Below are 27,186 nucleotides of genomic sequence, written 5' to 3'. Positions count from 1 at the left end.
GAGTTTTAGATTTTTTATTATTATTTATAACTAAGGATGTTTTTTTATTTCTGGCTTAAATTTGGATTATTTCTTAATTAGTCACAAATATTTAATATTATAGAGAAAAACTTTCGATGTAAAATCAAGTTTTCAAACAACTTTTCACTCAGGTCTTCAATCACTTAGGGCCAAATACTATCAGTCAAAAAATGTTCCAAATCTGTAGGGTGGGACAATTTTGCACTATATCACAATATGGTCTCTTTTGATACATTATTGATAAATTGGCACCAATATCACTTTGTGTTCTGTACTTAGCCAGAGATGTGTCTTGTAATTGCTCCAGACATTTTAACTAAATGTGCTCTCTGTCAATTTATTTTTTTTTAACCATTTTTTGGCTGTTTGCCATTGAAATGATGGACATGTTGCTGTTTGTATGTTCAGAAAAGCCAAGATGCTATGCAACTCTTGAAATTGAAAGCACGTTATTCAATGCATTGAATAAATACAACATGTATGTATGTTTGATCTATTGTAGGTAACTGTCTTGTAATACATTGTGTATTGGTTATTGTTGGCAATGTATCATGGCAGTATTGTATCATGTTAAGTTATGATTTCCACCCCTTATAAGCATGTAACGCTGTTCATTTCCAGTCATATTTTGTGAACAAACAGGCAGATCCTCTCTTGATTTGTTTGTTCATAGTGAGTGTGTTGTTGTCAGCAGGATCAAAGTTTGCCAACAAGCAAAGGCAAAAGACTTGTTTGTTTCTAGCTGACGTTATCAAAAATCTCAAAATGTTACTCGATGGTGTGGTGAAGACCTTTATTGCTTTATCCATCAAAGTCAAACTAACATGTTCACCATGCCAAGTTAAGACTTTATCACAAAATGTAAAAGCTATAGGGGAAAGGGATATATGATGATAAATTAATAATAAACGTTTTTACTTTGTAATCCTTTCTTAAATAGATTTAGCTTTACAAAAAGACATGTCATGACTATCTTGATAATTACATCCCCTGAGAAGAGGTCAAGAAAAAACATTTTAATGGGAGCAAAAAAATTGGAAGAAGCCTTGGAAAAGTATCACACAGGAAGAGATCCCTTTTCAGAAAGCAGATCTGCAATATAAATTAAGCATGGATAAATTCTGCATTTAGTAACAACATCAACATCAATAAGATGGCAGGGTGCACAATATCTGCACCCTCCCAACAATTCATGTTGAACAAGGCCACATTAATACGCTCATTTGTCATTATAGACAGTAAATGTACTGTAAACTCTCCCTCTGAGTCTTTTTGAGGCATTGCAACATTTAGTCAGTCCCCCACATACTTCTCTCTGTGGGCTCCTGGCCCTGCTACACTCTTGGTCCTCAGAACCAAGGTCGGCTAGATAACACTGGCCCCGAGCATGCATCAACTCCCCGCAAGAGAATTGACCATGTTCAGAGAAGAAAATAATAAGGAGGGAGTTCTGGGGGAGTATTGTTCCTGTTTTAACTAAACTGCAAAAAGAAAAAGGATTATTCATTGTCTTCCACTCCTGGCGCAGTATTCCTGCTACGATTAGAGTATCACAAGACTTAACAGAGATGATCTGGTAAGCAAACATGCAGATTATTGCATGCTGAAACATTTATACCTATGTGATGTTTTCACAAAACACCTCTTTGTCATAGCCTTTATTGCACCTTGTGTCTGAAATCACACAATCAGACACTGTGTGCAGCAGGTCTGCAGCAAAACATCTGTTTTTAATCATCACACCTCCTCCACTGACCATCAGGAGCAGGAGCTGGACTGCTTTTAATAGCATCTGCCATCCCTGCATGAAGTGACACTTTGAGAGCTACCTTGAGTAACACAAACAAGAACCACAAGGTTAATGACGGGCATGCACTGACCTGCCAGTTAACAGGGGTTATGTGATGGGGGTTTGGGTTTTAGGGGTGCAGCACCCAAACTGAGAGGACAAGTGGTCCATGGAGTGGCGCCGAGGCTGTGTCTAATCCAGAGTGTCGTGGGGGGGTTAAGCCGCTCTGACAGAAGGCCCTGATGGGCCGGCCTCTGATCACTGCTGATAATGAGTCAAGCCAGACAGAATTTTACACACTGTCTCAAACGCAATGCCTGTGTGTTAATCAGACCAGCTAATCAGGTCTGAGCTCTTTTCAGTGTACTGTTCTGCATCATAACAGAGCTGTAGTAGCCCAGGCTTAAGTTAACAACAGAAGTCGGAGTTGTCTTATGTTGTTGCTCCTCTGGGCAGGTAGTCGTTATGAGGATCCTAAAAAGTTCAGATTTTCTTGACAGAATTGCAGACAATGGAGGTGAAATGTCTGGGACCTCTTTAACCTTACACCCTCACATTCCTTTAGGTACAATTAAGACCATTTGTCAATACAGCAGTTGCAGCCCAAGGAGCTTCTTCTGAGGGCCATTCTTTGACTTATTCAATCAGCTTGAATAGCTGTTGTCTTGCAAAGCTAGTAATGAACTAAACTATAACAATACAGAGAAGGCAAACAGGTAATGGCATTTTTCAACACAGGACAATTTTAATATATAACCACTATTTAGTTCATTTCATATTTGCAGTACTCAAAACAGCATTAATTGATTAATTGATGGGCATTTTCTTATCCATGTTTTTGTTGGTTAAAACAGCTTGAAGACTAGAGGCTTAGTATCTCCAGGTCCTCCTTGTAAGCATGCAAGTGCATGGTACGATTTGCACATCCATGTGCTTTGAAATAATGACAGAAAGGACACAACAACAGTAGTTTCTAGTGGCTGTTGCTGTTGCTAATGCAGAGCTATGTAGCACTACACCAGCATAATGTAGTGGAGGAAAAATACATAATATATAGTATATACATGACAAGAAAAGGCATGAAAATCAGTATTTACATAGACTGCCACTTAATAACGTGGGATTAGTTTCATTGTCAGTTACTGAATCAACTCAAATGTCACATCTTTCCCAGATATATTTACCTGTTTGGTTGGTCATTTATGTTTGTTTGGTACTTGAAGGAAGCACTAGGCTTCAGGCATCTTGGCATCCTTTCCATCCCTTGTTGGCACTGGTGATGTCAGTCATTAGACTAGATTGAGGAACTAAAAGACTTAATGAGTAACCAGTCAGCTTGATGAAATGCACATGCTGTTGTGTTGATGCCTCAAATCTCTGCTAAGTATTTGTGTTGCTGATGTTTAACATGCTCTGTCTTCAGTCTGGAGTCATAATAGCCAGATGGAAGTTTGAAAATCTTTTATTTTGATGGATCGCCATTACTGGCACAACTGTTAATATTTTTGATATATAGGCAAAGAGATTCCAAGCTTTATGACCCCCAGATCCAAATGGGGAGCAAGCAAGAGGGGTGTTTCCCCTAGTTTTCTCTATCTGTACCTTTGCTTTGCAAGTCTTTGCATGCAGCCCGACATCTGGACTCCACCTTGGGCCAAAGGTATGAACCTAACTTCAAAAGGCAAAGCAGAGACAGCGGTACACCAAGATGATTTCACCACTGACAGGACCAGCTCCAAGCATCTGGTTCAAACCTTATTTTGATCTCCTGTGCTTTATTTCCAGTTGGCCCTTCTTAGTGGAGATAAAGGGGTGGAGTGTGGGTGTGGGTTAGAGAAAAGCATGGCATAAACTTGGCTCAAAGTCAGAAGACTTGCTTTCCTAAATATTTAAAATACAGTTTCAAGAATAGATATAATGAGAATGCAGTTTTTTCTATTACTAAACAAGATGACATAGATGATAGAGAACACCAGGAATATAAGTAAGTAGGCAGTGGGAAAGTATATATTTCAGGCATCAGCAGCTAATGGAATCAGTAATAAATTTGACTATTTGACAGAAGTGGAGCATGTGCTGCAGTTTATCATAGCACCTCCTCCTCAGGTTGACAATATAATCTACCTCAACTATGGCTCATGTTTTACATATACAAGTATTCACGATATGTCCATGCGACTTAGCTCTCTGTTTAGTTTAGTTTGCTGTTTTATGCTTTGCAGTTGGTGTTAACATGGTAGCTAATAATAATAATCAGTCATGACCTTGATGCTCAGTGCATTGGAAACTTTGTGGTGATTTCGCACCTTAAGCACCAATGGTTGCTGTTGTTTATTGACAGTGAGAGCTGGAGTTTCACAACTTATCACATATGGTTGACTGAGTCATCTAGAGCTGAGAGCTCAGGACTGTGTGTGAGCGTCTGTGTGTGGGAGCAGTGTTTCTTTTTGTGTCTCTCAGAAGTCAAAAACAGAGGTCACTTGGGTTAGAAGTGGATAATGAGGAAAATGCATGTTACTACCAGTCAGCAAGAGGAAAAAAAACAACGAATAGTAATGAAAATAAGCATGACAGATAAGCACAGGAAATAGTCAAGTATAGAATAAACTGCAGCTGACAGTGTTTACATGACAGTGATGTGTAGTGGATCATATTTTCCAGAAAATGCAAAAACTTTGGATGCAGTTCTATCAAGCTTAATTAAAACTTCAGTTTACTGCTGATTATCTGAGTTTTCTTCTACATACACAAACGCACAGAGAAACACTCTCTCTCTCTCTCTCTCTCTCTGGGAGGGTGGATATAATAAATCTTAGGTTCTGTGGAGGAGCGTATGTGGTCCTCGGTGACTTGTTAATTAGGCATAAATAGCAAAGCCATTATCAGGGCTGGTTTCAGGGGACGAAAAGGAGACTTGACACTTGAAAAAATACTGTGATTTAAAGCCAGCCAAGACTTCCAATTCATTATTAGCGAATAAAGGTGTAAACATTTAGTTTAGCAGTACTAGAATTAAACCCCTATGATCGCATTTGATTATTTGTGAGTTAATGTGTATGCATCATGCTGTAGAAGATGCAGGACTCCGGAGAGAAGAAAGCCCTCTTTGTCTTGGTGACCACAGGCTCGGAGCCACACACACATCCACACATTCTCAGATATTCACTCAGAGAGGCTCAAATTAAACCTGGTCCTTTTTTTTTTTAACCTTAGGAGAGACGCTCTCTGGAGACAGACCAGGTTCATGTGAGGACGTGTCAAATACATGGGCCTTCCGAAATATGAGCATGGCTTTGTCCACTGTGTGTATATGGATGGGCTCTCTCTTTGTGTTTCACTATAGAGGGATCCTGTGTGTGCGTGTGTGTGTGTGCGTGCGTGCGTGAGAGAGAGTTAATCTAACATTTAGTGTGTTATTCTGGGAGGCTGTAAGTGTTCAGAGCTGTAAAGTGTGTCTTGCTCTTGATGAAGTGATATTAAAGAGCAAGTCTGGACAGATCATGGCTCTGCAGCCCCGTCAGCAAATAGTTTGCATGTATTTGTTTGGTAAGAGAGACAGTGAGTGAGAAGGGGTGAGTGACTTTGTGTGTGTACACTCGTAGATGTTTGCAAATCATTGCATGCACGACTAGGAAATGATCTGCCAGTCTTGGTCTAAGTCTGGACCTGTTATTTTATGTAACATCTTGTCTTGAATGCATGGTTGAAAGCACGCAGTACCTTGTCAATAAAAGTGTATACTTACCAACACAAATTGCTCTTCCTGTAATGATCCCAACATTCATTATCGCAAAATATTCTCAGAAACCAAACTAGGAATATTTCAGAATGGCGACCATGCATATGTATGCATTGTTATTTGGATGTGTGAGTGTGTGTCCATGCACTGGGTGTGTCTGCAGTGCTGTGCAAGTTCAAACTTCACAAGCGCTAGCTCAAGCTAGCTGAAGTTATTTCACACAGATTAAAATGAACTAGTTCATGTTCATAGTTCACAATTTTAATTTTGAACTAAATTTACAGTACCAAAAAATTAACTAGTTCACTTTAATTTCTTCCGCTTTTTTCCTTTGCAAAATGCTGAGTTTGACTTGGGTGGAGGAACTTTGCAGCTGTTGGCTCGTCTTGCCCTTTGTTAATGATTTCTTGTGATCATCATTCACTCGCAGATATTTCCCAAGACTGGTCGAATGCTTCAGCTCGATTTGTTGTTTCAAAAATCTGTGACCCATCAGATTCTGTGACGCAAAACACAGGCGTGCCGTAAAACACAGTGCATGAGCGTCGTTCACTGCCACGAGAGAGATGTTCAAGTTCATTAGTTGCAAACGGATACGTTCAGTTCACCATTCACCGTTCGCTCTTTAAGCGCATTCATGCACAACACTGTGTCCGAGTGTTTGTGTTCTATAGGACGAGAGCCTGCTGAGTATATCAGGATCCCTAAGGGAAGAGCTGGGTCTTATTTCCTCGGGACATAAGTGTTATCTCTCTGTCTTCAGCAACAGCCTCAGGGCAGGAAGATGGAAGCTGAGATTGGACATGAGGATTAGTGTTGGAGCTGCCGTTTTAAGATAAAATGTATGTTTTAGCATCGAATGGAAACTTTATGGAGTTTTAAAGCTGTTTCAGGGATCGGATTTTCTGCTCATAGGCTGCTGGAATAGCATGCAACTAAGAAATATTTGAACGTCATGATTCGTGGTCGTCCCTCACTTTCTAACACAATCTCTGTCTCCCACAATGGTGCACGAATGCAAAACCCAGATATACAAACAATGACTTTCCCCTGCTGTCTGCCGGGTGTGGATTGTGCGTGTTTGTATTGTGCTGTTGGATAGTTTGGGATGTGGGCCAGTGTGTGCATTGGATGGGGGGGGGCATCCGCTGTGAGGTAGAGCAGAAAGGGAAGGGAGCAGGACAGTGCAGTTGTACAGAGCAAGTGCCACAAGTGCTGAAATAACAGTGGAGGAAGAGACCCTGTTCCCCTTAAACCAGGGAGTTTCCAGTTTCACTTGGAAGTCACTGCTGGAAGGAGGTCGCCACTGGTCTGATATGGTAAATACTGCATTCACGCTTTTTAAGATAATTTAGAACATGATGTTCTAGCTTAAAATGTTTTTGAGTTATACTGAACATGACTTATATATTCAAACATGCTATTAAAACAACTCTGCTTTTAAACCTGGTGTGGCAGAACCAGCCCAAGACAGCGTTTTCTACTCCACAAACTCCCATTGGCTGATATATCTGATGGTAACGCAAAGTTGACTTTTGTAACCTCCCTCATTCAGAAGAGGGGGAGATGTCTGCTGGTGATAACCGTGACTAACTCATGTATGCGTGAGTGGATGAAATCAATTGGACGGTGTAGCTCAGTTGTTGGAAATATCACAAGTGGCGGAAGAGATAGTCATCTTGCCTCCTCTGTGCACTGGGTCAACAGGCACAGTATTGTGTCTGCTGAGATTATACATTATACATTATTGCAGTCTGAATGACACATCTTCTTGATTATATTTTACTTGCCAATTTAATGTTTTATTAATGAGATGGTAACAGTTCTGGTTATTGTTTTGCCTGTACATTTCTGACATGGTCTGTTGATTATAAATTGTAGATTGCGGGTCTTGAACTGCCACAACTTCTGCACACAGCTTCACCTTCACTGTCAGCTTTGACTGTGGATACTATAAAGTCATCTCCTTTTAACACACCAATTAACAAGCAAGCCCATCTCTGAAAGGTCATCTGGGGATTTGGATGAAGGGATTAGAGGAGGAATGCATCAGAGGAGGGAGGGAGAGAGGGATGTGGTAGCAATGAATGGGAATGGATGACTAGGGGATTTCAGTATAATGTCATTAAGGCTAGGGGAGACAAAGGATGATGGTCTGTCCACAGACAGCATACGGACCGAGCGCTGACTGGTTGATTGACAGGGGCTTTGTGCTTCAAAGTTGAGCAGAACTGCAGTGGCACTGAGTTTTAGACTCACACAGGTGTTTTTAATGAACTCTTGTAGGTTTGTGCCTGCTTTTTAAACTTTTACTAACTTCTGTGGAAAAAAATCTGACACACTTCAACCTTTTAGACGATGCTAAAAGGGAGGACAGTACTGATTCAGTGTTTTGCTGAAGGACACAAATACTAAAATCATCTTCCTCAAATTTGACACTCAGACTCAATGCTCTAAGTGGAATAACGTGTCAGAATGAGACAAGTTAAGTAAGGGGTTAACAGTCTGCAGAGCCACCGTCCTCTGTTTATGTGTTTGCCATACAGATCAGGCCAGGTAATTACAGTTAGCTCCATTTCCGCTCCCCAGAGCCAGGGCCAAATTAGCATCTTAAGTGGAAAGCTGTGCTCACAACACCGGAGTTTGTGTTTAAAGCCACAAAAGCGTCTGCCTCCACTCTCATGTTTACACTCTTTCACATCTGGAAAGACAATATAGAATGAGTGAATGAAACTTGTTTCTCTAGTTACGTGTGTGTGTGTGTGTGTGTGTGTGTGTGTGTGTGTGTTTGCTCAAATGTGTACATAAGAGATGATGTGTGAATGCACGTTATTATAGTCGGACCCTGGTAGTGGCTGTTAAATACATCTATATGAAAGTGGTCTTTGGCTTCTTGGCCTGAAACTCGCAGTGTATCATTTCTCCTCATTAAGGTGAAAAAGGTCGACATGATTGCAGAGATGTCAGGAGAATGCCCTCTTTTTTTAAGGTGAAAGCCAGGCTATGGTTATGAGAAAGCTATTATAACCCCAACCAGGTTGATTATATAAGAAAGTAGGCATCAATCAGTGGGCTTTGTGTAGGCTGACAGCAGGTGTGGTGCATGACGCTCTGGCAGTTTTCGAGGCTATGTCTATACTTAAATCTCCATGAGTGACACAGCAAGCTCCTGGTGGGAGCTGCCATTATTCTTAACAATCGTGATTTACTTTAATCGCCCCATCTCAGCTCCGTGTGTCAGCCTGTCTGTCAGGAGCAAAGGCAGGGGCTGCATAATATGACATAATCTGTTCTGCTTGGTGAAATCATGCAACATTGTGCCTTCAGTTTGAAATGGCTCTTTAATATTCAAGACAGGCGACAGGTAGCAATGAAAAGCACCCATACTGTACATGCATGCTCACGAGGTGCAGATACAATGAGAAGTGAAATGTTGGCATTCTAAGAGAGTATGATATACTGTTTAACACATGTAATATCACTGACCTATAACATTTATATTAATATTACATATATTTTGGGAATGCCAAAACACACACACACAGACCTGGGCTTTCTTTCTAATGACAGCATTCTGTTTGTCAGACCACTGTTGCATAAATGTTTTCAGGATGTCCTGGGTTCAGGTCAGATTTTCTGGAACAATGGCCTGACTCGCTCATGCACGCACTCAGTCTCTCTTTATATCCCTCTTTCTCTCTCTTTCAAACACACACACACACACACACACACACACACACACACACACACACACACACACAACACACAGACAGCACACATTTGAACTACTTACTTTCTTTTATCCGTTTTCTCTGCAAGCGTGGTTGTTTGCCTAATCATCACTCACAAAAGATGCACAGTGTAGTGAGTTTTTGAGCTAGTGCCTGACGGCCTGAGGAGAAGGTTTGCGGCAACAGAGCAGTTTGCGTTTCCAAGCTACAAAACATGAGCATTTAGATGAGGCAAATTCCATTGAGATATTTCTAAGCCTGCTCTGACATACTCGAATCATGGTGAGTATTTGACACAGGTCTTACAATAACAACCCACTGACATCGGCTACAGCACTTCACAGACAACCCACCATCTTTGTAGTAGACATTTTCTGATTTCTTTGACATATACAAGATCTATTTTCTAGACAGGTTCCTTCCCAAAGGACTCTTTCATGACTTTATAACATAATGGGTCATATTCCTGTGTATAAGCTAATGTCGGTGTCTCAGTTGCACATTCATCATAGCTGTCAGAGCAAATGTGGCATACAGTGGGAGTGGCTGCTGAAAAAGCAGAATCACAGGCTGTATGGTTTTGACCGAAGCGGGGTAAATCACTGGTGTGGAATGTACTGTAGGTGTGAGCGGGATAAAGGAGGTTTTTATGGTGCTAATCAGCGGTTGGCCTGCGGTTTTCACATCTGGACCCTAAAGTAGGAAGTGGTTAGCCAGGACAGGAAGTGGCTTTTGATGTGAGGCATTTCGGCAATATCATACATAGCCGCTGTCAGAATGATGATCTCTGCGTGCATGCATGAGAAAGAGGGAGGGAGAGAGACAGAGGAGTTCATCTGAGCTAAACTGTTGACCTTTGGAGGGGACACCTCATTTGTCAGATGTGGACCGGTGTGGATTGGTTTAACTTAATTACCCCTTTCCACAAGGAGACAGAAGGTCTCATTTGCAATTTCCTCCACTTTTATATGCGACTGCTTCCGCTTTAACTATCTTTTTCTCCCGTGCAATTCTTCTCCAGCTGTCACACTGTGGCTATTGTACCGTTTTCCTGAGATTTGGCAGCTAGTGGAAAGCAACTGTTTTAATTAACGTACTTAAGGCAAGACTATGTAAAGAAAAAAGAACACAATTCATGCGTCATAGGCAATAAAGTACACCCTTTTTTAAATTCTGTACTCTCAGGGGTTTTGCCACTGCATTCTTATTGTTTTACAAAATGATGCTCCCCAAAGTAATGATTCCAGCCACTTAATTAAAAGCTATGTTAATTATAGCTATGTTATATTGATTTCAGCCAAATAGCCCAGCCCTATCTGAAGTATTTATTTATTTCATCAAGTGTGTTTTTTCATGCAAAAAATACAATAAACTCACAAGACATGATAGTTTGAGTGCTTCTTCCTCCACTTTGGTATTTTGGAAAATATTGGATTACACTGCCAGACCAGTCTGACATAATTGCTACCTACAGTTGAGGAAGCCAATATGATTCAACATTCCCAAGGGTGACACAGTAGCATATGAGAGGATAGAACAGCAGTGTGGGAGGGCTGTTTGGACCCACCACCATTGAATACGCTCATAAATCATTCAGTGTTCAGATTAAATTTCCCAACACATGTCTGGTTTCAGGTGACATGTCAACTCCATGTGACCCTTCTGTTTTTCAAAGGTGACTATCATCATGTAGTAACAGTATGAGGGCTCATTTTTGTTCATGTATTTTTAATCTCTGAGTGTTGCAGCCTAAGTGTATTTTAGTGGAATTACAGGAGTTGAGTGATGGCTCAACAGTTTTGCCTGCTGTGTCAGGTGGCTGTGGAGGTGCATCACATAAATGCTCGCACACTTGACTCAGCAAATATCACATGGGGATGAGAACGGTGATGATTGGAAATGCTCTAGGGATATTGTATATAATTGATGATGGCAGTTAATGTAATTGTAGAAATTATTAAGTGATGGGGTTTCCGGGATTTCTATGTCAGTACTCATTAAACTCAAATAAGCTCATAAAAAGTGGTAAGTAGTTGTAAATTAAATACTCTCTGCTGTTGAAGATTGTGTTGAAGATACCTTTGCATCTAGGTTCTCCTTTTAGCCTCTTTCTCCTTTTCTTTGCTTTGCTGTTGACATTGATTTGTTTCCATGGTTCCTCTGTTTTGTTTGATGACCATTTCTTTTTCCATCTCACCCTCCCACTGACATTTCTTAGCCATTTGCTTTTTGTTTTCTCCTTCTCTCCTCTTTTCTCCCATCAGTCTTTACAGGGCATGCTCTCCTCCCTTCACTCTGAGCTTGACATTCAGAGGTACTTGATGAAAATCCAATTGCCCCACAGAGTTAGTCAGCCTTTTATCTTATCTGCATCATGCCAATGTGTGTGTGTCAGAGTGTGTGGCTATGTTTGCATCCTCACTAACATCTGCTGTGTGACCATGTTACCAACCCTGGTACCGTGTCTCTTAGCGTCTGCCCTGTCTGTGCCTGCCAAGCACACTTTGCTGCCAGGCTAAACCAGTTCTGGCCATGAAAGCTCCCACAAATGTCAACTGCACTTAATATAAAACATTTAAATTTGCCTGTATGTGTATGAGTGTGAGAGAACAGCAGCATGTGCATGCAGGTATGTTCAAGATAACCCGGTGGACCTGGCCTCGTGTCTCCAGCTGCATTAGCTCTACAGCACCACACTTCTGCCAGGGAAGAAGAGCATTTCATAAAGAGCCCAGTGTTCACTGACCCCTAAGTTTGAGTCCCACCTTGTCCCTGTGGTGGAGATTACCTTACATCACTGCACAATAGCTCAATGGGCTCTGTAGTCTCGTCACACATCGTCTTATTGTAGCTGTGGCTTCACAATGCCACGTCATGCAGATCTGATTACAGAGTAACCAACTGATCTTCAGGTTCTGATGACACAATTCCTGATCCTTAATCAGGGGTTAAAAGGAATTTCTTCTTCTGTATTACCCACATTGTAGGTTTCTGTTTGATCTCTTTCAGTTTGATCTCAGTGTATGATCATGCGGGGTTTGAACTATTTGAAAACTTCTCTCATACGCTGTTAGTATCATTATTAAATCAGACTCCAGCTCCTTTGGGTGCATATGAAATATAAAAGTTGAGACTCCTGTAGTATGATCAGAAGCTTCCTCATGCTTGATAACTTTTAGTGCAGTGATGTGCTTGTGGGACAGTACTGAGCAGTGTTAAGATGTGTGAGCATGTATCAGAACAATATACTATTAACACTTTGCAGCACTTTTGCATGACTGCAGTCTTTTGGTTTATTTAGTTGTTGTGCTGGAGTCAAGCTCAAAGTCAGCATCAAAGGTGCTTTATTCTAGCTCACCAAAGAATGAGATACAGTGTTATTTTCTAACTCCACCAAATGCGTCATATCTTAAAGAGTATGCTTGCCGCTCATTGGGAAATTAGAAAGCTTTCTTGTGTCATTTCAAGAATAAAAAACTCATGCATGTACAGGTACTATATAATTTTGTGTACAACGTGTCCATGGTCTAACCCTTAACGTGTTATGTTTCCATGTGCCTCCCCCTCCAGAGCAGAAGCCCAAAGCACGGCCCCAGTCCGCAGCCCGGCGTCGGCGACCAGGTTGACCACCTATCCCTGGCCTCCCTGGAGTCATTGGATACCATGTCTGAGGCCGACGCTCCCACAGCATTTACCCGCGGTAGCCGGGTTCGTGCTAGCCTACCCGTGGTGCGGTCGACCAACCAAACAAAGGACCGCTCACTAGGTACGATGTGTTTGGGTTTAGAACATTTCTTATCTAGATTAGACTTTGTTGCTTGTTTGGTTAGGTCTTGTCTGGTCTATTAAGAAATTCAGAATAATGGCTGTATCTCAAATCTTAAATTGACTTTGTGAATAGACTGAGGTGAAAGTGAATTGACATTAATCCTCTTCGATAAACTACATTTTGCAGCTCTTTTAGCATAACCTTGGCATAACTTTAGAACTCTCTGAAATAACTCCGAACCACACCATGATCTCACCGTGTCACCTTGTCCAAGTCTTTTCCTCTCACTCCATCTATCTTCTCCTCTGCTCTCTCCCTCCTCTCTCTACCTTCAGCTCACAGCTCCATTTTTAATTAGAATTCATTTCCTCTGTAGTGAAAGATTAGGTAATCCAACCACAATGTGCCACCGTGTTATTGACAGGATTAGAAATGGGTCGTCTTATCAACACACATGGTGCTTCATTTGCATCCAAACGCTATAAGTTTTGCAGAATTAGGTTGCTGCATTGAGGTGAGAGTGGCAGAAAGAGTTTGAGAACTCCCCAGACAAAGTGAGAGTCTATAATTTTTTAGGAGGATAGTCTTCAAAGCTAGCTCACAACTCAGCAAGGCATCTGCTGCTGGATAGTAGCAAAGTATCTGAGTGGCATGCCTTTTGACCAAAGTGAAAATGAATGAAACTATAGGGTGCCGTTTTCCACACTTTTCTGTGCCAGTAGCGCCTCTTGCTTTGCTTGAGAAGCAGAAATGCAAAACCTGTACAAAACACTTTTAACAACTATGCTTTACCACATATGTACACACACACACACACACACGCTCCATCTCTCTCTTTCTCCTTTCAAAAACATCAGGACAAAGCGTTATGACAGTGGGGGGTTATGGTGTGATGAAAGGGGAGGAGAGAAAAAGGGGCACCACTTAACTACAGTGTCCCTCCCACAGTCTTTTGCACACACACACGCATACACACAAACACACAGGCACACACTTCACTGGGTCCCAACGGCCATTTGGGGCTCCTTCTTGGGCATAGTATCTTCAGCTTGTACTGTAGGAGTTGTCGCGTGGTCTTTTCCAGAGCATCATAAGACTCAGCAGAAAACAGGAAATCCTTAAAACCCCTAATGTGAGTATCAGACTTAATCTAGAGTGTGGGATCAAGTGTATTGTATTTCAAGTAATTTATTCAGTGGTTCTAATGTAGTATTTTTCTGCTTTTTTGTTGCATTTCAAACTTTGTGATAATATAAACCGAGGCAGAATGATATTTTTCACGAGTATGCTTAGTTTAAACTTTTGTGTCTCACTGGAGAAATGTGGAAAACTTTAAAAGCTCAGACCGTCTGCAATGCTGTGCCCATTTGGTCAGGAAACCCACTGGCCATTTGCTTCCAATCCTGAGTGAAACCAGGCGCTCAGGAATGTAACACAACTCTTTGTTAGAACCGAGCTCTTCAACTTTGTTGCAGCAAATAAAACTGATGTTAAAGAATTCATAATCATCTTCACAATACATGCTCAATCAAAGGCGCTTTGTCATCAAACTCATTCGCTTTAATTGCTAACATCTGGATGAAAACTAGCCGACTGTTAACATAACAGCTCTCGGGGGAAAAATGAAGGTATTCTGCAAATGGGCACTTTGTAAAGTTATTACTACCCAGAAATCCAGACAGACCAGAAAGAGAGCAATGATAGACTCAGCAATTTTATTTCCTGGATTTGCCCTCTCTGTCTCACTCTGTCTCGTGGAGCATGTAGGATCTTGTATAATATTTCACCAACATCTGGTAGCTTTTACTGGCTCGGCCCTTTTATGGGGTTACACCAAGTAAAACCATACCTCCTTTCCTTAAAATCAGCTATTTTCAGTGCACAAATGTAAGTGACATTGTAATGTATATATGACACAAAATAATTAGAAAAGAAACACAAACATTGTTCTTTTCATTAAAGTTCTATTGTTGCTACACATAACCCCTATAAAAATCAGTGCCATGCTGTTTGGAGCAATGAATCAGAGAATGGAAATAGAAATGTGTTTTTTTTTTTGTGTTTTTTTCTCTGGCATTGTTTATACAAATGCAGTGTGGGCATGTCCATAAATATTGTGTGGGAGACATCTGTTTTTCTAAAGCACAGTACAGAAGCCACACCCAGGGTTCAGAGGTTCAGCCTTTGGTTTTATTGATGCACTTGTAGTGTTCCACCCCAAGCACATATAGAGCAAGCTTTTCTCAAATATGTGTAACACGAACAGGAGTTGAGTGGCAGGTTTAGTAAAATACCACATGTCTTACAAGTATGCTACTAAAAATCTACCAAGAAACCAAACACCACAGAAAAGTTATCAGTTCAAAGGCTTTGATGTCCTTTGGGCAACAATTCATAGGAAAGATTTTCATGAATTGAAAGGAGTTTACTTCTGGATAATCACCCTGCTCCCCTGCTTTCTGTCTGTAGGTGCACTGTACCTGCAGTACGGGGATGAGACCAAACAGATTCGCATGCCTAATGAGATCACCAGCATCGACACTATCAGAGCTCTGTTTGTTGGTGCCTTTCCGCAGCAGCTCACCATGAAGATGCTGGAGTCGCCCAGCGTTGCCATCTACGTCAAAGACGACATGAGGAATATGTACTATGAGCTCACTGATGTCAGGTAAAAATGTATGTTTGTGTGTGATAAACATGGATACAGAATAAGGTCTATGTATTGGACAGCATATATTGTGTTAACAGGACATCTAAGTTTCATAATGCTGCATAGTTTCAGTCTTCCTTTGAAGGTCCTTTCCTTTTCCCCTCCCTCAACACTTCCTTTCTAAACTCCCCATGCACAGGAAGTGTCACTGGCCAGGAAAGATTCTTGCTTCCTTTTACCCTCATGTTAAAAGTTAGTAGGAAGACAGTTATTTGGAGATGAAGCCCTATGGCTCCGATATACCCAAACAAACTGGAGAGCACTCTTGAGAGACTTCGATGACTTTCCTGCCTGTTGTCCTCTCTCCTCTGGTGAAAGTTTGACTCTAGAAAGTTTGAGCAATGTGAGCTTTGTCTTTTTACACTTTTTGAGGTCCTTTTATGCCTTTCAGAGTGTAGTTTCCAAAGTATTGTATACTGTGTTGTGTGTATCATTTACAAGCACACAAACACACATACTAGCTCACTGCTTTTTCTTGTAACTTGTACCTTCCTGGTTTGGTATTCACCAGCATGTCTTATCAATAGTACAGCAGATTCTATGTGCCGAGACAGAATGCAGCCATTTGTAGTTGTTTTTTTTTTTTTTTGTTTTCAGAAAAAAACAGTACTCTTGAAGACTTTAGCAGCTTTGCCCTGTTGACTCCAGAGTTCCTGCTCAAGTGCGATGTGTACTTTGTGACTAATTCTTTATCAGGGCTGTAAAAAAGTGTCTCATGATTCCTTAAGGTGGTACAGGTGTCCAAGGTGCAACACCATACAGTAGTGTGAGAGTGAGACCAGAAAAAGAACAGATCCGCTCTCCATTTATGTAGTCGAGCCACGTTTCAACATAGTATTAGTAGATGTTTTTATAGACCTAAGAGATTTAGAGGAAATGTCATATAACAGAGGACTGTCAGAGCCTCAGTCAGGGTATGTGCCCTTGGCAGGGCTGCTAAGAAGATCCAGGCTGTGGCAGGATCGGCCGCTGTCTGATGGTGATATCTGGGCTGCCTTTTTACCACGGGACACCTCTTCCCCCTACAGGAACATCACAGATCACTCCTGCCTGAAGGTCTACCACAAAGACCCAGCACAGGCGTTCAGCCATGGGCCAAGACCTGCCAACGGCGATGCCAGGGTGAGTACTTAACTGACACGAATGCTAAGACATCAGTGAAAATTATTGTCTTGTTAACAGCAGTAGCTGCAAAGAGACGACCAGACCTGTTGCTGATAAAATAGTAAGCCCAGCCTCCAATTCTTACATTCTGTTTGCAGTTAAGGGAAGGAATGTCCCCCTGCCTCTTCTTAATCTGTTTAGAGGGGGTCTCATATTGTTCTCCCAGGGGCCTGTGATTGGGCCTCGCCTGTACGCTCTGGTGCAGCTTGCTTAAGGGACAATTGAACTCGAATCTCAGCACTGTTTTCCTTGTTCATTCTTCCCCCAATATCAGCTCTAATCTCTTTCTCTTGTTCTGATTCCAGCATGTTTGTTTCCTGCTGATGTAACAAAACTAAAGCCCCAAAGAGCTGTTTCCTCAAATGTTCCTCCTCAAATCCACCTCTCTAATCCGCCTGACCCTTTATCTAACCCGCTGCTCCTCTCTGCCTGCCACGGATTTTCAGGCGCCGTGGCAGCACCATTGTGATACTGCAAAAATTGCATTAACCTTAGCTATAATCCCATTGCCACACACTGTATGTGTCACATAAGTGTAAAGTGAAATTGATAAAGTTTATAGGAATGATGAGGCAAACATAATGATGGTTTAAGAGGTCTTGGTTCAGATGGCATGATGAATTTGAGGTGCTGCGAAAACTTTTTATTTTCTGCTGCTGACAGGCGAGGTTGCTTTGACTGGCTCTCTGTGATGGGGTCCTTCAAGGGGAGGTGAACAAAAGACATTTGAGAAAAAAGATGGCAAAAAAAAGATACAACTGAAAAAGTGAAATGGGAATTTAATAGTTTAAGAGCAGGAAAGGTTGCAAACTGGCAACAGAAGAAGAACATTGTGTGGAGCAGTTTTTCCTCATCCTTTTTTATTTTTTACAAAATTGCCTATTTAACAACTCGCTGAATCAGCAGGTTTGAAAAATATAACTTGTACTGGATGAACAGAAATGCATTAAGCACAGAGAGAAGCAAGGCAACTTTACAAGGGCTCTTGTGCAAACATTGTAAAATCTAGGCATGAAGTAGAGATATTGTATGCTGAAGAAGATTGTTGTCACTGTTTAACCAAGCAGTAGTTGACACAGATACAAAGTTTGGACGTGGTTGTGGGGTGAGGACAGGACAGGACCTTTTGAAATAAATTTGTTAGATTTGTTACATTTGTTGCATTAATAAAAAAATTTGCATTCTTGTGGCAATCTTTTGGCAAGCTACCCTTTCCCCACAAACATATTGGCAAGTTTGAACACTCTTGGCAACTGTAAAGTTCGGACTGAAGTTTTTTTGTTTGTTTAGTTTGCCTTTTAAAGAATGCTCGAGAGACAAAAAAGTTTTTTGTTTTTTTTCTTGGCAACCCCTTTTGATAATGAAATAGAAACCCTGAGACTGAAAGCAAAAGGGCAAATACTACAACTTAATGAGCTGTACACCTGTTCAAACACTTTTTCGGGGGGGTGGATATAATTCACATCTGTTTGAGCTATTGAGTGTCCTCTTGCCTTGCAGGAATGCCAGGCCTCGGATCAGATTTAAAGCATCGTCTGCAGTTACCTCTGTTATTGATCGAAGCTTTCTGGACTAATAGAGCTGTCTCTGGTTATGAAAACAAATATCTTGTCTGTCAGTAATTGATTTAAGGTGGACAGATGTAGACAGTAACTGATAAGTAACTTGATATGCAGAATATGCCCATGTTAGAATAAAGAGGTATTTTCTTGAATTTGAAGCATCTCTTTTGTCATGTTTCATCGAAACAAGCAGCAAATATTTAGAAATATAAATCTGTACGTATGAAAGGGATTGTGCCCAAAAAATGAATTGTATTCATAGAATAGTCAATAGTGGCTGTCAGAAGTGATGTTATGTACACATAGGTGTAGGAGATATTTTATAAACAGAGGTTCAGTTATTGGCTAACTTCTGTTCCCCTTAGGGCAATCCATCTAATTTTGATATTTATTCAAAAATTAAAAATTGAATGTTGTCAGCAAGCTCCCATCTTTTTTATTATGTACACAGCAGCATAGTAGTCCAGCCATAGAGCCAGCTACTTAAATGTTGACACACTTCCGCATGAACATTGCAGCACAGCTCATCTTTATCTTCTTTAGCTTGGCTGCCTCTGAGGCTCTGCAGTTTGGGAATCAGTTTAGGAACCCTCTCCATCTCCAACATGGCAAGAGAGCGAGGCAACTTTGTGCGCTCCTACCAGACATTCTGCCCTCATTATTGGAAGCTTAAGAGCACAGTGGAAGCAGACTGAGTCCACGAGTCAAACTCAAACCAAATGTTTCTGAACCAGGCCTCTCGTTTTCTTTTTCAAGCCTTTACTCCTCTGTTTTGTCTCAAATCAGTAAGTTATCATTTAACATTTAGCATGTTGTACAGGCAAATATGGATTGTCTTTATAAAGTCAGTGTATTTTAAGGATATTTTGAGAATAGTTAGTCTTCCAAACGTATAACATCTGTTGTTTTTATAATTGTTCTTATAAGGCTGTGCTGGAATTGGCAAAGCAGTCAGAGATGTTATTTAGTGCTCCAGAGAATTCCTACACAAGAGGGCAACTTTTCTTTTTATGTTTGTAGGCACCTTGGATAGTGAAAGTCATTAGGGTTTGATGATGGTCTGCAGTGGCTCTGTGCTTCTTAGATTTCCTATTATAGATTTTGTTGTTTGGTCAGACTTGTTGCTGCCATATTTACGGGCTGTGTGTGCTTTCACTGCCAGCAAGTTTCTTTCTTGTTTTCCTTTGTTATCTCAGCCAAGCCTGAGCCCTTTGTTACTGTACACTTTGAGCAGTTGTTGTTTTCCAGTTCACACACACACACACACACACACACACACACACACACACACACACACACACACACACACACACACACACACACACCTGTTTCTCACATCACACCCACTTAATTGTTCTCTTCACTGTATTAAACTGTATCGGCACTGGGGAAAAAATATATAAAAACAAAACTGAAAAAGCACATTGTGAAAAACTGTACCTGAAGTTTTTCAAAGAACTTTGCATTAGATTTGGACTTGTCTTCTTATGGAGGTGTAACCCATGAGTCATACCTTGAAGGAACAATAGCTTGTTTGTTTGACAGGAATAGAGAGTTAGACAGGAAGAAAGATTTGGCCCTGCATGTGACACTCCTCAGCACAGTGTTCATACCCAGCACATCACATATCCACAGGCTATATCATTATTACTCATTATATTTCAGTTGTGCTTGTTAGCACAGGGAAATGTTTACTTCTACAGAAAATGAACTCAACCTTGGAATAAATAAACTCACTATATTGTTGTCATACTTGTAGGTTCTAAGATGGTATAGTTAAAAATAGCCACTGTGGCCACAAGTGACAATAGTAAAATGATGGTAAATGATAAAACAAAAGCACAACTAGAGAAGAGCCATAAAGTTAGCAAATTGACTCTAATGTCAGTTACACAGCAATGCAGTATCTATCTAAAGTTAACATTAACTAAGCTAACGTTAACTAATGTTAGCTACCATTAGCCAGTATAAGCTACTGTAGCAGCAAAATCTTGTGTGTTATCTAAGTGTGTTAAATTGAGAAAAGGTTTGTTTTCCTGCTTATGAGTTAAACTTTTAATTTGTAAAAGAAAGAATGTGTTATTTCTTCTTTAAAAACTTACAGTCTTGCTTTAAAAGGTCCAGTATGTAGGATTTAGTGGCATCTAGCGTTGAAATTGCAGTTTGCAACCATTTGAGTACTGCTCGCATCACCCTCCCCTTCCAAGCGTGTAGGAGAAACTACAGTGGCCGCGAAAAACACAAACGGCCCTATCTAGAGCCAGTGTTTGGTTTGTCCGTTCTGGGCTAGTGTAGAAACATGGCTGTGCAACATGGCGGACTCCGTGGAAGGCGACCCACTCCCTATGTAGATAAAAACTTATTCTAACATAATGAAAACACAACGATTCTTTTTTCAGGTACTAATGAAAACATACTTATAAATATTATATTCCGTTTCTGCCAATAGCTCCTCCTAAATGTTACACACTGGACCTTTAAGTAAGCTATCAATATCAAAGTAGAGGAAGTAGTGCACAGATTAGACAGAGCTAACTGTGAAGAAATGTAATAAGACAATTGTTTATATTTATGGTGAAACTTGTACTACTTCACACAGCAGGTGGCTCACCACATTAACCAGATTTCCTTTTACTTCTATTGTGTATCTGTAAGACTTTCACCTTCTAGTTTGTAGTTTTACCACATAAAGCTTGAGCGCTAATATTTCCCTTAACCTGGAAAGCCACTCTTGTTAAATGAGGTTAGGTTTATTGTACATTAGCCTTCGAGGGTCCGTATGGGTGGTCGGCTAAAGAACAGCGGCCCAGATTACTGTTTAAATAGACTGTGCTATGACAGATCTTGTTGCAAAATAACCAACTACCTTTTAGCCCTGGAGGTGCACATGTTAACTCTTTTCAGAAAGCCACAGTCTTATCTTAAAGAGAACAATCACAGTGTTTGTTTAAAGTTGAAAAAAGTAAATCACCTCACCTTTTTAAAAACTACAGACTTTCCTTACAAAGAAATAATCTTGTGTTCATGTATTGTAATATTGTTTTATAGGATCCTGTGAATATAACATCCAGCACTTTGAGTGAAATACTGTATTGTGTACACAGGGATAGTAGCATTGCGAGTAACTATTTTCTGCTTCTGGAAAAACTGCTGACAGTCTATTTTCTTTGAAAAACAACAGTGTAAACTGAGTTAGATGGGTGTTTTTGTTTCAAGGGCAACTTCAGTCCAGAAATACAGGATATATACAAAATAAACAGTAGATGAAGCTCTCAAGCGGGCAGAAGTCTGGTTTATTGACCAATCGTTAAATTGAGGGATTGACTTTGACTTTTCATGCATTATTTGAAGTAATAAGTTTGTTTTTGTGCTTTTCCAGATGCACAGCGATATGGTGCATGCCGGTCGTGATGGCCCGCACCCTCTTAGACAGCCCCCCATGGGTCCCCCACCACACCACCCCATGCAGGGAGCACTACCACCAGCTCCCCACTCCATGCCCCCATCCCCCTCAAGAATCCCATTTGGCCCACGGCAGGGCTCTATACCTGGCAGCGCTACTATCCCCAGGGACCGACTGGCTAACGCCAACCCTCCAGCCCGCTCCATCTCACCCTGTCCCAGTGCCATTCTGGAGAGACGGGATGTCAAGCCAGATGAGGACATGGGTGGTAAAAGCCACAGTCTAGCCAGGGGAAATGAGGGGTTGTATGCAGACCCATACTTGCTCCAAGAGGGAAGAATGAGCATGGCTACTACCCATGGACCACACCCCAACCCTGGGCTTGATGGTCCAGAACATGGCATGGGGGGATTTCACCGTGCCTCCATCCGCTCCACAAGCTCTTACGGCGGGCCCAGCCCCACAGACACTATGGATCACCCCTCTCTGTACAGGCAGAAGTCCAGAAACAGCCAGCTGCCTACTTTGGGCTCCAAGACTCCTCCCCCATCCCCTCACCGAATGTCTGAGGTACGGATGATTGACATCCATGGTGGGCCTCCTCATGGCGTGCCACTTCATGGTGTTCCCATGGAGAGAAGCTCTCCTGTGCGCCAGTCCTTCAGGAAGGAAGAAGTGACAGGGACCAAGCCCCGGAGCAACATGGGATCACCTGTAGTTGCAGACCTCCAGGGTCACCTCCAGGGGCCCATCCCACCTGCAAGTGACCATCAGACACGGTAAGCGCCAGGGGACCGAGCGTTACAAACAGTGGGCTGGTGGGATTGTTAAAATTAGGATTGAAACATCGCATGGGAGCATGGACTAACTCTGCATCCCAATTTCACCCTAACCATGAGCTGCTGGTTTTCAATCCCTGGCTCTGACTCTGTTTCATCATCCATGACTGAAGGCAAGAATACACCCGCCCTCTCACTGTCTTGAGCGTCAACATCTGCACATTAAGAACAGCAGACTAATGCACAAGATTATGCATCAGTTTGGTTTGTGTAAACAACCAGTTCTGCTTATCTGACCATTGTTTTCACAGTCCCTATTCAAACTTTGGAGCTTACAGTGTTGATTATTATAGTGTGTAGACCCAGACATAGCTACCACCACTGAAACAGGATAGTATCTGGAGACCCCATTAACCCACTGTATATTTTTCTGTTACTCTGTGACTATTGTTTTAACAATAATCCCTCTGTAGAGTCTATTCAGTTTGGATAATCCAGTAGACATTTTGGTACCTGGTGTTAGGTTTGTCCACTCTGACTGAGAGCATATAAACATAGAAAGAGAGCAAGAGGGATGCTTGCCACTTAGCCAGGCAAACGTGGTTTCATTAAAAGGGAGGTTACAAAGGCTATACGCATACCTAGGAAAACCAAAGAAAATATTGACCAGGTTGAATAAGTATTTGAAATGGCCCAATCAGTCAAACAGATCAGGCTGGACCACCTGGGCAGCCCAAAACCCCTCATTAGAAATGCCCTGGGAAACTGGAAAACAAGTGTAGGAATTTGAATGGGAAAGTACTGTACTTTACTTTCAAAATAAACATAGTCCCAACACTCAGTGCTCTTTAACTGTCATAGAATTTATTCATGTGAAATATGCTGCATGACACTGAGGTTAGGCATTGTTGTGTTCACACAATATAGGACAGCTAAAACCACAGCCCCCCATGTGTCCTCAGCTGGCCCCATATCCTTCCTCAAAATAAATGATGACATTGGAAAACAAAAGTTGTGCTCTTTTCCAACCTCTAGGCTTATCAAGCTATCTCAGCGTAAGGTCCTCTCCTCACCCCTCTGGTGTTTGGCTTTCTTAAGGCAGTGTAATTTTTGAATTGTCCTTTCATTCTCTTCTGAGCAACCACCACTTGTGACACACTCTTGTTTTATTTAAAAAACATTATGACTTGAACACCCTCGGTGTCGACCTTAGGGTTAATTTCTTGTCTTGAGTCGTCCATCTCGTTAATTCCATTTGGAATCAAGCTTTTTCTTTTTGTGAAAAGACTGAGTCAAGTGCTGTTGCAGCTGTAATTCATAAACAATTTATTTGACCGGAGTCAATATTTACTCAGGACATAGTTACAAATCAATTGCAAAAAAAAAAATCTCCGTGTAATCCCATGAAATAACAAAAAGATTAATGATCAGGTAATTAAAAACAATTGATTATTGTGTTACAGCCCTCCCGTTTTCATTCTGAGCTAATAATTGCTCTAGTGGGAGCTGTAATATCCAATAGGCCTCAGTGTTGAAAGTAGAATTTTCTGATGTTTCTGCAGAGTGCGAATGAAGGCTATGGAGCAACAGATTGCCAGCTTGACTGGTCTTGTTCAGCATGCACTTTTAAAGGGGCCAAACACTAGTGGCACCAAGGAGCCTCTAAGGTAAGCAATCACAGTATAGGACAGAGTGAGGCATCAGAGGAAATGGAGTTTCAAATGAAAAGCCTGGCTATTCAGCCAGAGTAGGAAAGATAAAGTATCCCTTCTATAATGGCCATATCAAACACTCAGGTTAAATGGCATCTGGTGAAGAGGAAATAGGTTTGACTGTGAATCTGATATTGAATTGTTTTGCTCTCTAGATAAACGGCCACTATGTATGGTTTATCTGGCTGCATTTCAACTCTTTGCATTTCGATCTTTTCTGTGGAGACCTTGTGTTAAAGTTTGCTTGACGGTTAGTCTGAAAGGTCTGTGACTGCAGTGAATTTGTATGTTTCTATGCTATGTTAAACACTGATGAAGCTTGTTAACATCATTAACATCATTTTAACCTCTGGTTTGTCAGTCTTTCCCATCATACTTTGTTGTAATGTGTATGTTCTTACTAATACTGACCTATTATTCTAAAGGGCCCTAAAACACTCTTTTTTTCACGATCAAAATCCTGCTCTTACGAATTTTTCTCTGGATGCAGTGAGAGACCACCGAAGACATCATCTCCAGCCCACAGTGCACATAGCTCAGGTTAGTATCACAGTTATTCTGTTCCTTTTCATGACTTTTTCTTTTTTAGCGCCATAATGTCTTGTGCAGACAAGCCCACACATCAGTGTCAATCAACAGTTTGCAATGAGCAGTGCTGCAGGGAGGGAAAACAAAATCAGGCTTCTTTGCTTGTCATCGGTTCATATTTCCTTACAATCCTTTCCCCCGTACATCCAGTTTAATAGGAGATAAGAGACGAGAGCCAGCAGAGCTAACACAAGCTCCTCAAAGCACTACTTAAAACAAGACGCTATTACTTCTCAAGCCTGCCAACATGATTCAGCGATTCAATCTCTATTCCGCAGCGGTCTGTGGCAAGATCTTTGTTTGACAAAAAGAACTGCAACCTCACCCATGGCATAGAGAAGACACTATTCATGTGTCTTGAGAGCTAATCTCATGTCTCGTGACACATTTCACATGTAGCTTTCGGAGGGATTTACTTGTCATGTTGTGCTTGAGTGAATCTCCAAAACATCAGAAAAGTTACAGTGTGGGCCAGACCGTCTCTACATCAAACATGAAATCAGTGACACTTTTTCTTCTTTTTTTGTTTTTTTGCCATACCTCAAATGCTTCTTCATTGTCACCACACAGCCTGCACTTCTTTTGATGGACATTGTGTCAAAACACAACCAGCAGTGTACATTGTAACCTGTACTTCAGGTCTAGGCAGCTGTCAGGTAGTATGCAAGGAATAGAATAGATTTTTGGGATTATGAAGACAAAAAGTTGGTTCCTTTACTGCCTCAACAGAGTGTGAGTCTCTGCATCGAGGGAGCTTATAGTGCACTCTGAACATTCCCTGACCTATTGTGTACTTTCTTTAATGTACCTCATATTTGTAAGGTTAAAGGATTGGTTCTATCAAATTGTTTTGGTTTTATTTTGCCCATGTTTTGAGATATTCTTCTTTGAGATTTCTGCCTCAAAGTCAATACAATGGAGGTGAATGAAATTTCATTTGTGGTGCTCGCAGCATTGAAACATGAAATTTAAAGAATTCAACACAAACATGTCTTTTCAGACTATTGATCTACTTTCAACCAAAAAAATAGTCCATAAGAAAACTGTTAAAGCTTGTTCTTAGGGGTAAGTGACGAAATGTTCTTTTAAAATTTGATTGAACCAACCCTTAATTGTTGAAGTCTTCAATTCAACCCACTCATAGATTGGATACATTTATTAACAGATATTGAGGTCATTAGAGTCAAAACTCATGCTGGAGTTTTTGAGAGGATCAAATTAAGTTATTATTGTTGTTGGCCATTTAGGGACTCTCACCCAAACCGCAAATATTAGATCCCTTGGTTTCCATGGTTTCAACCTCTTCTCCGTCTCTAGTGGTGGCTGAAATGCCGAAATCAGTTGACAGACATTTCAGAGGTGCAGCCAATATGAGTTCCAGTATATCTGTGCTTATTGTGCGGGGAAAAGACAGCCACAGAGAGTTCAGGCAATCTCTACTAAACATTAGGAACATCAAGACAACAAGTCCAGTCTGTTTGCAGAGAAAATGCACTTGCAGACATGTGCAATCATGTCCAATAATTTGTCAAGTAAAGTCAGACAGGATGAGAGGATGGGTTTGGAAAACAACAACTCTGTCTACTCCCTTTAAGGGAAGAAATATATTTTTACTTTTATGTGCCTGTAACTATAACTTTCTATAACCCCACCACCGCCCCCATACAGGTGGTTCCCCAGTCTTGGCTCCCAAGAGCAGTGCAGCCCCATCAGACAAGGGCTCAGTTCCTCTCAAAGTCAACCTCCTGCAGTTCAGGAAGAATGTTTCTGACCTCAGGATGCAACTTCATCAGATGAGACAGCTGCAGGCAAGACCTCTTTCTCCTTTTTTTCATTTCGAGTGTGTTAGTATCTCCTACAGCTTTGTACGTTGGTTTGCTAGTTAAGGTCATCTAGTATCTCATTCCCATTGTGTGCAGCTCCAGAACCAGGAGGCATTACGAGTCCAGCTGAAGCTGGCAGAGCAGGAAATCAGTGTTAAACTGGCAGAGGCCATGCGGGGTCTGGAGGACCCTGTCCAGAGGCAGAGAACTTTGGTAGAAGAGGACAGGCACAAGTACTTGGGTCTGGAGGAGCGTGTCCTCACACAACTTGGGTAAGGCTGCTCAAAATTCACTGATTTACTTCCATAACAGTTTTTATGTTTTATATAGTCTAAAATGGACCGATTCGCTTGTTTGCATTCATTACTGGATGTTTGTTGTTAGGGATTTTTACTC

The 27,186-nt window shown here is 41.2% G+C and overlaps 1 protein-coding gene across 30 annotated transcripts in view; it reads left to right on the top strand.

Moving 5' to 3' along the window:
- si:ch211-285f17.1 (sickle tail protein homolog) overlaps positions 1–27,186 on the top strand; it is a 110,233-nt gene that overhangs the window by 69,836 nt on the left and 13,211 nt on the right. For 20 of the 30 annotated variants that reach the window (XM_044176812.1, XM_044176814.1, XM_044176801.1 and 17 more), the window contains 9 exons: positions 11,545–11,625; positions 12,851–13,046; positions 15,519–15,717; positions 16,788–16,881; positions 21,865–22,667; positions 24,230–24,334; positions 24,870–24,919; positions 26,636–26,775; positions 26,887–27,062. In XM_044176812.1, the coding sequence (XP_044032747.1) occupies positions 11,545–11,625; positions 12,851–13,046; positions 15,519–15,717; positions 16,788–16,881; positions 21,865–22,667; positions 24,230–24,334; positions 24,870–24,919; positions 26,636–26,775; positions 26,887–27,062 (1,844 nt within the window). Of the gene's footprint in view, positions 1–6,732; positions 6,869–11,544; positions 11,626–12,850; positions 13,047–14,027; positions 14,182–15,518; positions 15,718–16,787; positions 16,882–21,864; positions 22,668–24,229; positions 24,335–24,869; positions 24,920–26,635; positions 26,776–26,886; positions 27,063–27,186 lie in introns of those variants that run through there. The other 10 variants (XM_044176815.1, XM_044176811.1, XM_044176810.1 and 7 more) reach the window with 5 other exon arrangements.

Source organism: Siniperca chuatsi, linkage group LG19 (assembly GCF_020085105.1).
Source record: "Siniperca chuatsi isolate FFG_IHB_CAS linkage group LG19, ASM2008510v1, whole genome shotgun sequence".
Classification (NCBI taxonomy): Eukaryota; Metazoa; Chordata; class Actinopteri; order Centrarchiformes; family Sinipercidae; genus Siniperca; species Siniperca chuatsi.
Note: the sequence above shows the minus strand (reverse complement) of the source record. Positions and strands in the feature narration are given on the sequence as shown.